Here is a 10625-nt window from a genome sequence, read left to right on the forward strand (position 1 = left end):
AAGTGTTAAAAGAAGTAGTATTTTTACGGGATGTCTCAGAAAAATGGATCTCATTAGCAGCCCATTACACACACATTTAAAACGTTACTTCCTGCTGCCAAGAGCCGCGAACACAGTCGATGCCAGACGTCGCCTTTAAAAGGCTTGTAACCTCTGGCAACGCAACTACTACTCCCATAAAGTCCCACGTTGCACTCGTCATGTCTGTCTGGTTGGAAATGCGCAAAAGTGGGAAAAAAGTCTTTACATTATTATTAAATTGTTAAAAGGACACTCCAGCCATCAAAAGCACTTTAGTGGTTGGGTGGTCACAATTCCAAATGCGCGGAGAGATTCTGCAGAACTACCCCATATGCACTTGCAAATGCTGGCCGGTAGCCAGATGCACCAGGGGGTTTAATAAGACCCCCCATACACACATGCGCAGAAAGCACTCCCAATGACTTCAAATGAAGGATTGCCTGCGGTGGCACGACAAACTGGACCACAAAGGCAGGGTGAGCTGCAGCTCTGGAGATGCAGTTTCTCCCGAAAGGTAAGTTTATTATTATGCGTTCTTGTACCGGAAAACAAATATCGATTTACTTACAAAGTACTTCAATAAGCACTATTTTTTTGGTCAGTCTGCATGGGACACTGGAGCGTCCGTTTGAGATAAACGTGTAATCCTATTTGGGGTTGGTTTGGTGCGAAGGAACATGTCGGTGTTTGCAAGAATAAAAAAAATCTGGTAATTATTACCGTCTAGACAGATTACTTAGCTGTTTGTTCTAATGAGACCTGCTGCCTTCCCGAAATCATAAACCCCTCATCTACAAGGTGCGATCGCTCTGGAAAACAAATATAGTCAAAAACACCTCCGCTCTTTCTTACAAAACCCATTAAGAGGCTGCTCCTTTTTTTAATTTAACTCTTTTAGAATTAAATGCAACAATAACCATAATTCCTCGTCCTGCAGAACACAGAAACCCTTCTCGTAATTAACTCTTTAATCCGGCATCTCTGTGCCTCGTTCATATAGATTTACTATCATGCCACTAAAAAGGTGACACCGATAGGCTGTTGCCATAGACAATGAAAATCCTTCCTAAGCGTTCTTACGAGATTTAACCCTTTCGAGGAAAGAATATGCATTTGCTTACCATGTTACAATGCAATAAAATTAAGGCGTCCTCTGCTTCTTAACCCATTGAGGGTAACGGTTTACGCAATTCTCCAGCATGTTAGTTTGTGTTGGAATATATACATTTGCTTACGTGTTCCAGCCAACAAAGTTTAACAATAAGTCTAACTCTGGGTGCATTAAGTCCCGTATTTTCTAACCCCTGGCGTGTCACGGCCTGACTCTGCTGTCAAAGAAAAAACAAACCAGAGCTTTATTTTTTTAAGGAACTCCAACCCTGGATATCTCTCAGTGTCCTATTACCAGGAGTTCATTTACTGGGCTCCCATTGAATTCATTGTAACAGCAGCCAATTGTGTGCAGTGTTCAGATAATGCACATGTGATTGGCTGCTGCTGCTGCTGCTCCCATTGACCAGAATAGGAGGTCTACTGAGCGTGTGCAAGAAGTGTACTGATGTATGCTCTCTACTTTCAGTAGAGGAGGCTGGGGGAGGAGTTAAAAGAGAAAGAAATCTCGCGTTCTGACGCCAATAACTAAAGGATGGCTGCACCGATTTGCATGCAGTAAATTACATTGGAGTCCATGGAAAATTGACTCCAGGATGGATTTAACGTGGACATGGGGCTGGAGGAGGGAGACATCTGTGAAATAGTTTGCTTCAGGCACCAGACACCCCAAGACCATGTCTAATATGAGAACTATCTGCATCCATGAGAACATAATTTCTCATATCCAATGGTTACCAAAGGAGGTGGGAAATATGGAGGTTTTTTATGGTCCTGAATTAATATTTCATGCTTCAGGCTAAATTAGTTACTGAGTTTTAGGGGCTACTACCAATTTAGGATTTATTTTAACAAAAAGGCCCCATCTATCCAGTTATATCCAGACTTCATAGGAGATTGACGTGACCTTGTTGAGTTGCATTCAGAAGAAGTCAAAACATCTGTTATGATAGTTCCCTCTGGATTTACGACAAACGTTGGTACATGTTGCTGATAAAAGATTCTTACTTTGGCAGAAAACAGTATTTTTGCTATTTTTGACTAACGCTTCTGTTACAGAAAAAACCCACCCCCTCGAAGATTTTATGTTGGCAGCATGGATCAGTGGGGAGTTTCAGGTGATAGCCCAAACAAGCTGAGGACACCGGGAACTAATGTACATAACGTTACCAGCAACCCACCTCCTCATAGCCAAAGGTCCAAAGAGTGTTTCTAATACTGTTATGAGTTTCCAGGCCCAAACTGGCCACACCGGGCAAATGCCTGATGGGCCCCTGGCCAAAACACCACGCACTCCCCCGATATGCCACTCTAATTGCATATTTATGATTATTTCTATAATTAGTTATATCACTGTATCATTTTTTAACAATACAGTCTAATATTTAATATATTTAATATTCTCCCGACAAAATGTGTAATAAATGTTTTTTTAAGGCCAATGGAAACATTTGAATTTCTTCCAAGTACATTTAGGATGGTTATATCAATTGATGCCTTTGTTGACTGCAATGTCATTAATATATTACACGGTAAAACAACTGTCATCGACTGCTAATGTTGTCTCCGTAACTCATCAGTTTGGCATTGCAGATAGTTTACGTTTGACGGAGGTGTTGAAAACTTTTCCAATCATTCCATGTGCTGGTATTTCGACAGAAGAATTGTGATTCTTAGACTGACCGAGGTCTGCGATAGAAACGTAAAATCCGGGTAACGGCGACACAATGTGTTACCCCGTGTGGCAGAAATAATGAGCCGCTGGAAATATTTCAAGTACAGAATGGAAATGTAATAATAGAATGGCATGTAACATTTTATTTATTTATTTTATTTATTTATTGCAAAGGCACATAAAACCACTTTTAAACATTATATCAGTTTTCTCTTTATAAATAAGGCCCTACAGGCTTGGACTGGCCATCTGGCACACTGGGTAAATGGCGGGGGAGGGGGGGGTCATCCGATCTGCCACTCCAGCGTGCCACGTGAGCATAAAAGCATAACGTGCAGCCTCGCGTATCCAGCCATTGGCCGCACTTCTGTCATCAGGCAGCTGCGGGCCTTAAAGTGCCAGGCTGCCCCTGGACTACCAGTCCAGTCCCGAGCCCCTGCAAGCTTGTTTGAGCAGAGCCATCTTTAGCCTTTGTTCCCATAAGTCCTGATTGTTATGTCCCACTTGTTATGCAGCCAGCGTACAGCGCTACAGAATATGATGGCTGCATAACGCACGACCACTATGCTAATACTGTTGATTCCTATGCAGAAGAAGCCAGTGGTGCGGTGCCCACTGTTGTCTGGTGCCCCATGTTAGCCCTTTGTAATTTTCAGGCATATATTTTTATCCCCAAGTTTAAAAAAAAAAAGAGAACAATCAATGTATATAAAAATATTACATATGTGAAAACCTTGTATAGCGCCGCAGAATATGATGGTGCTATATAAGACAATAAATTAAAAGCAGATAAGGGCCCTTTGGTTTATATAGTTTGTCCAATTTTCTACCTCCTGTAAAAAAAAAAGATCAGGGGCCGGAGCTGGAGGGGCCCCAGGAACTCCTGGACATCACCAGATACCCATGTGGCTGAGCAGCATTTGTTTTTCAATGGCAAACAAGTGGAAGAGAGTTGTTCCAGTGCTTATTACCTGATACTTGCCTATATATAATTATTAGTTTTTTTAATGTGACATCACACACGGGTTCATTTTGCATGGACTCCATTGCATTCTTTAGTTACTGGAATTGGAATATGAGACGTCTGTCTCATTTAACTCCTCCCCCGGTTGCTTCGACAGAAAGCAGAGAGCATTCATCAGTACATTTCTTGCACATGCTCAGTAGCACTCCCATTCTAATCAACGAGAGACCAGCTTCCCTTGAAATCAATGGGGATAGCGGCAGCCAATCACATCTTTGTAATCCAAGGGCTACTGAGCATGTGCAGAAGAGTGCTTACTAATGCTTCCTGGCTTCAGAAGAGGGGTGGAGTTGCTTGCAGTAAAATGCATCGGTATCTCTAACATGTATGAGAAACAAACATTTTGTAGACTGTTCCTTTATACTCTCTGCATGACTTTAATTAAACTACTTATTCAGGGTTTTAAAGGACAATGAATGTTTTCTCAAGGTGACTTTCATAAACCAATGTGGCGTTACCATTGCTTGTGATTCTAAAATGTTGCAATGTAGTCATCGGACACATTTTGCGCAAGATATCGGAACATTGTTTTTGACTGGCAGAATTTTTCTGTTTGCTGGTTTCAATTAACAGTCATTACAGGGATGAAAGGTCCTCATATAAGAGTACACACATTTTTGACAATAAACCACAATTTTTTTAATATTAAATTATTACCACATTCTTTATAATATAGGCTACCTTCAAAGGCCTCACACACACACACACCCACACATACATATGTTTTACTTTTCTGAGAGGGTGGTGGATAACTGGAACAGCCTCCCAGCGTAAATAATGGAGTGAGGACATTTAAATATGCATGGCAAAAGGCTTTCCTGATTTTAGGACACCACCAAGGGCTAATTAAGGTTTGAGCCTTTACATCCTCTGCCCGCGTAGCTGAGGCTCATGAGAGTTAAAGTCCTACGGCTCAATCACGCCAGTTATCCAGCCAAGAGATGTGTGCTTGAAGACAGGAATGAATAATGGTTTTAATAAAATGTTGCAAGCAATTCTTCAAGGTTGCTTTGCAATTTCCAAAAATACAACTCCGACGAAATAAATCCAGCCTTTACTCATTCACTTGATGTAATTAATTTTGTTATCTTAACACCCACTGACTAAACAGTCTCATATGTACACAGGGTGTGTCTATCGCTCGCTTTTTCGCTCTCTTTTTTTATACTGTTTGGATTTCCTTCATTTTGGCAAAGTTTACCTTCTTAGACAACAGATGAAGGGTCGGAACTCAGCCTTAAGGCTTGTTGAAAGATAAAATGGGTTTAGTAAATAAAGGCCAAGGATTGCTGGAGCCGAATGTCATCGCGTTTGATGGACGATGAGTTTTGATCAATGTCAAAAAATTTGTTTGACAAAGCAAAATGAATGAAGTCGCCCAGGCCTCATAACCTAAGTGATTTAACGTTCATTTTACGTGCCCCTTTTGTTTTCATTGTTCCGGTCCTTTGAACAATAAAATGAAAGTTGGGAAATGGGTAAGGCAGGTGCAAAGGTATTTGACTTGGATGCCAAAAAGTCTGTCCAACCCCCTCCATTGCTTGTTCAGAGTGGTCTCAAAACTAAACCTTAACTCGCAGGTCAGCTGAAGCTCCACTATTTAAGAAGGGCTGGGTTTGCCCTATGGAATGCAAAATGAATCTGTGAGAATTCTCCCCAAATTAGCTACAAAGTATGAACGGACAACTTGGCCCGTCTTGCACAAGAACCTCACTTGGGTTGATGCTTCATAATCAGGGCCGGCCCAAGACAAAACGCTTCCTGGGGCGAAGTTTAAAATGCCACCCCCCCCCATTATCTACCCTTCTTCTCCCTCCCTATTATCTACCCCCCCCCTTGTACTTACCTTTCAGCAGTCCCGCGTGAGTCTCCCTGTTCGGTCTCGGTGCCGGCTTGTAATGTTGAGCGCCGGAAATGACGTCATCTCAGCATTACAAGCCGGCACCGAGACCGAACAGGCAGACTCGCCGCAGAGGAGAGAGAGGGGAGCCGAGTGGGTACTGACAATTTGGTAAGTGAAAACCACTCGGCGCCCCTCTCTCTCTCTTCAGCTTTAAAAAGAAAAGAAAAAAAGGGCTTGGGGTGGCAAAGTGCTGCCCCTTCAAAAGTGCCGCCTGGAGCAGTTGCCCCACTCGGCTCCATTGTCGGGCCTGTGCATCCATCATATGTGCAACTCTGTAGCACCAGGGTTTCTCCTCACATTAAACATGCATGGGATATGTATATGGCTCCTGAATCAAGAGTCAAGACCAAAGACTGATTAAGGGCCTAAAAGGGCATCTTGATGGGCTGAATGTGTCTTATCTGCTGTCAGATTCTATGTTTCTGCGCTGCACTGCAATGGAGCAAGCCATGCGGATATGTGACAGAGCCTCATGGATCTTCACACCCTTGAGAGGGGCATCATGTAGGTGCCCGGCCTCTACACTCTCAGTGCTACCCTAGGGCTTATTGCCATTTGTGCCTAAGGCTTGCATGTTACTGAGCAAGTCCCTCTGCGCCATTTCTCAGCATGTTTCTAAAACTGTAATTTTCTTTGGACGCTCTCTCTCTCTCCACTTAGTCCCCCTCTCTGAAAATCCTAGTCTGGTTATCAGTAGGTCACATTGTCTTGAAAGCATTTATTAATTAAATGCAGACATGTGGCACGTAGCCTGGCTGGCCATGGAGCGAGGAGTGGATTACCGGTCACCTTAGTCTTCACAGCTGTACTTGGAGTATATTTTTTCATTAAGTTCAGCCAAATCACATACAGATAACATCTACCCTACCAGAGTACACAGAACATATACAATGTCACGTAATACCTACCACCTGCTATTTCTCATGCCTCCTGTAAAGTCTGCCCCTATAAAACAAACGTAATCCATGGCTTTGGGTTGCTGCATCATGGCGGTATCTATTAATCTATTAATATTACGCGTTTAATTAGCGTGCATTATTTGTTATAGAAGGTGTCAAAAACAAGCAAGCTAAGCAGAGTTCTTAAGCCTACATCTTGGAACAGACGAACAGTATTTATTCCCTGGGCAAGTAATGCCGGAGAAGAGATACAGCAGGTAAGAGGGTTGCTTTGCAGTGTTTCCATGATTATTACGCTCCATTATATCTGCAGTTTCCAGCTGGTCGGATGCTTCGCTGACCAATATTTGTCACTGTCACTCGGTCACGAAGGGTCATGATTCCTCATCCATTTTCTGTTATTATTCAGATTTTTGGTTTATCGCGAGTTAAAGCAGCAGTGAAAAAAAAACAGGAATATAGAAGAAGACTCAAGCATATGATGATGATGAGGATGAAAGCGGATGGCGCTGCTATTGATTTCCGCAGATTATGATCAAAGCCAGATAATAATAATAATAATAATAATACATCCCGGCAGCTGGAGCAACAATAAAAACATATTCTTATTTGTGTCTCAAAAAGATCAGGCCAGCACAAGTGTCCCTAGAAAACCCCCAACACGCTGAGTAAATGTTATTATTATTCATCTCTCCCATATTGTGATATATAAATAAATGCAATATAGCGCATGCGACTTCATCGGAGGAGAACCATCCATAACGAAACGCGTTGGGAGATTTTCAGGTCGGGCTTGCCTAATTTTTATGAGAACAAATAAAGGTATGATTTTATAGTTAGTCCAGCTGATTTTAATACTATTATCTGTTCAGTTGACATTTGGATCTTGCTGCTTTGAAATGTGTGAGATCCAGATGACTTATTAGAACAATTATATTTATTATTATTTGTTTATTGATTTATACAGCGCCATTATAGTCTGCAAGCGTAGGGCGGCTCTGATTCAAATGTTTTGGGCCAGTTCTTGAACCTTTTTTTTTTATTAAACATAAATATGGTGCTTCTTTTATGTGTTGGTTTTCTCTGTATTCTCTTCCATTAAATATGTTTTGGACAGGACTAGACTGCACATATGGAGCATGATGTCTGCCAGATATATTCTTTGGGTGGCTTTATCACAGGACAACTGATACTTGCCCCCCCTGGGCTGAATGTTTCCGACCTTTCGGCTGACAGCTACAAAGATCGTATAAAATTAAACAGTGCGTTTCCCGGCTCCATGTTTGGTGGGTGAGACCAGGAGCTGCATAAATAATGTTAGCGGTTCATGGTATAATATGTGTAATATATAATAAAATACACATATTAGAATTCAAGCTGTTAAAGTGTTGGTTACATAAGTGAATTGACAAATGGACCCATTTATTTGAAATATGATCTGTTGGCAAGTGTTTAATTACATTGTATTGTCTGTATACCCTGATTATGGGCTAATAGGAGTAATACCTTATTATACCCTATTATTTAAATTAATTATATTTTCTCACTTTGTTGAGGTTCACCAAAGGACGCCGACATATTTGATTGTGATACGCTGAAGAGATTTGGGGCGTAGTGCTGACATTAAGTTGAGTCTCTTCTTGATGATTCTTGATAAAGGAAGCCACAAACTGCCTCGAAGGCAGGTGTGATGGGAAAGAAGAGCGCTCCTTGATCGTTTTCCCTTTCCGGAAGACACTAAAGCTTCTCAAAAAGCCCTCGCTCTGCAGATGAAACACATCAGGCTAAATTCTGATTTTCGGCAGATGTATCTTTTGATGTAGGTACTTTTTAATAAGTAGTGTTTATTTAACATACAATACAAGCGCAGTAAACCTTGTTTTTCCCTGTTCCCTGTTCTCCCCGTGTTCTTATCACATATATCTCAGGTTCCTGGCGCAGCTGCTGCCTAATCACTAATCAAAGGGCTATGCTTGTGCATTACAAGGAGGGAACCCAGAACACCATGCCCAATCCCAACAGCGCGCCATCAAAATGGGCCTTGGAGCAGGCAGCTGCCAACAAGCTGCTCACAGGGTATGGAAGGTTTATCTACATGAGGGTAATATTTCTGACTCCTGAGGACCCCGTGCGCTGGCTCCAAAGTGTGGACGCAACCCTCCAAAAATGGACAGAACCATTCCTGACACCAGCGAATGTGATTTTCCTCTACATGGTCTCTAGAGAGGTCATCTCCTCCAACCTGATGACCAAGCAGGAGTTACGGGCAGCGCTGATGACCTGCCTGTATATCTGCTATTCCTATACGGGTGCTGAGACCTCATTTCCCGTCAAGTTCTTCCTCGTGGACGGGCAGAAGGAGGATTTCTGGAAGAGATGTTTTGCTATAATTGGAAAAATGAGCACCAAAATGCTTCGTGTCAACTTTGATTCCATGTACAAAATCTTTGCACATCTCAAGGCTGAAGGAGACTGGGAAGGGAGATAAATGAAGACCAGGACTGATGGGGAAGATCACGCTGCCTGTATTGTTCGTGTCTAACACTGAATACAGTATACGCTTTAGTGATAGCTTAATAAAAACAACAAGATTAACTACTAGATAGGGAAACACATATGGTTGTATTGGTGCTATATAATGCCCCCAGGAAGCTGCCTGACTTGCCTGGCACTAAGACTGGCCCTGGGTTACATTATTTTATATTGGCAGGGATATACGTCACAGTTTATACATAACTATACACACAGAAAAAAGCGGTTCGGTTTAATTAGTTGGTGCAGAGTTTTATATTTCAAAAATGATTACGCCTTGATAAGGCTCTCTTATAATTAAAGTAGCAGAGGGGTATTCAGCTCTTCACAAGTAAAAAAAATAAGAACAGGGGTAATTAAACCTCTCGTTAACCCTCGTTAACAACTATTTCTTCATGGAAAATTGTCAGAACATCAACAAAGGCAACGTCATTCTTTAAAACGGATTATTTAAAGGTGTGGGACTTTCCATCACGGGTAGCAATTCCACAACGCAACGTGAAGGCAACAAAATAATCAGGATATTTGGCAAAGCAATAAGTGCAATAAAAATAGGATTTTTATAATATGATCTTATCTTGTCTTCTAAGTAATTACAGGAATGCGGCTCATAAGTATAGTAAAGAAATCTATAAAGTGGGTTAATAGCAAAATTACATTTTAAAATGAAAAAAAAAACAAAAAAACGTACACTAACTGAGATTTTTTTGTCTTCTTTTTATCTTTATCATAATAAGCATCCCACTGGTACAGAAATCAAAGGCATTAAGCCTGTTAATTTAGATACTGCGGGGGGGGGGGGAGAGATTGGATGGAGTGAAACAAAACCCAGGATACAGCTGCTGCCCTTATGGATTAAATGCTGCTATAGATCTTGCAGCCCTTTAGTCGCTGATGCATTTTCCAAGCCTAGTTTCCTTTTACGATGCTTTATTATTATTGTTTTAGTATAGATCCCCCAGTAATGGGACTACTGTGTAGCTAAATATTTATTTTGTTTATTGCCCCACTCTAATCTAAGCATAATCTATGTACTTCTCTGCTTTTGAATGATAACCCAAAGAAAGTAGCATCTATATATATCTATATCTATATATATATATATATATATATATATATATATATATATATATATATATATATATATATATATAGATAGATAGATAGATAGATAGATATACATGCCATATAAGGATCCTGTGGCAATTATATGTACAGATGTAAAGAGATGATGGATGATGAAATTATCCATATCTTCATCTAGTAATAACTAGCAGGAGTATTAGGCTTTTAGAATTTGAAGAGCATTTTTGGCCGTCAAAGGGTTAACCATAAGAAAATTAAGTTATTGAGCTTATCTATAGCCTTTGGGTTTATAGTATAATTGTTTAAGAAATATTTACATTGAAAGTTGACTTCACGGAGGGTGAAATCGGAGCCAGCATTATCTCATCAATATTG

General features: G+C 40.9%; 1 protein-coding gene across 1 annotated transcript; it reads left to right on the forward strand.

The window, feature by feature from the left end:
* The first annotated feature begins 8637 nt into the window (after window positions 1–8637).
* Window positions 8638–9120, forward strand: LOC149288636 (cyclin-dependent kinase 5 activator 1-like). Its single transcript, XM_089491358.1, has one exon. The coding sequence runs from the start codon at window positions 8638–8640 to the stop codon at window positions 9118–9120; it is 483 nt and encodes a 160-aa protein (XP_089347484.1).
* Window positions 9121–10625: the final 1505 nt, after the last annotated feature.

The sequence above is a fragment of the Sceloporus occidentalis genome, unplaced genomic scaffold (genome assembly GCF_023333645.1).
Source record: "Sceloporus occidentalis isolate IW3139 unplaced genomic scaffold, rSceOcc1.0.p SCAF_50, whole genome shotgun sequence".
NCBI classification, from domain to species: domain Eukaryota; kingdom Metazoa; phylum Chordata; class Lepidosauria; order Squamata; family Phrynosomatidae; genus Sceloporus; species Sceloporus occidentalis.

Bases quoted from the DNA above. Each gene is read 5' to 3' on its own strand.
- LOC149288636 (XM_089491358.1), top strand. From the start codon at position 8,638: ATGCCCAATCCCAACAGCGCGCCATCAAAATGGGCCTTGGAGCAGGCA.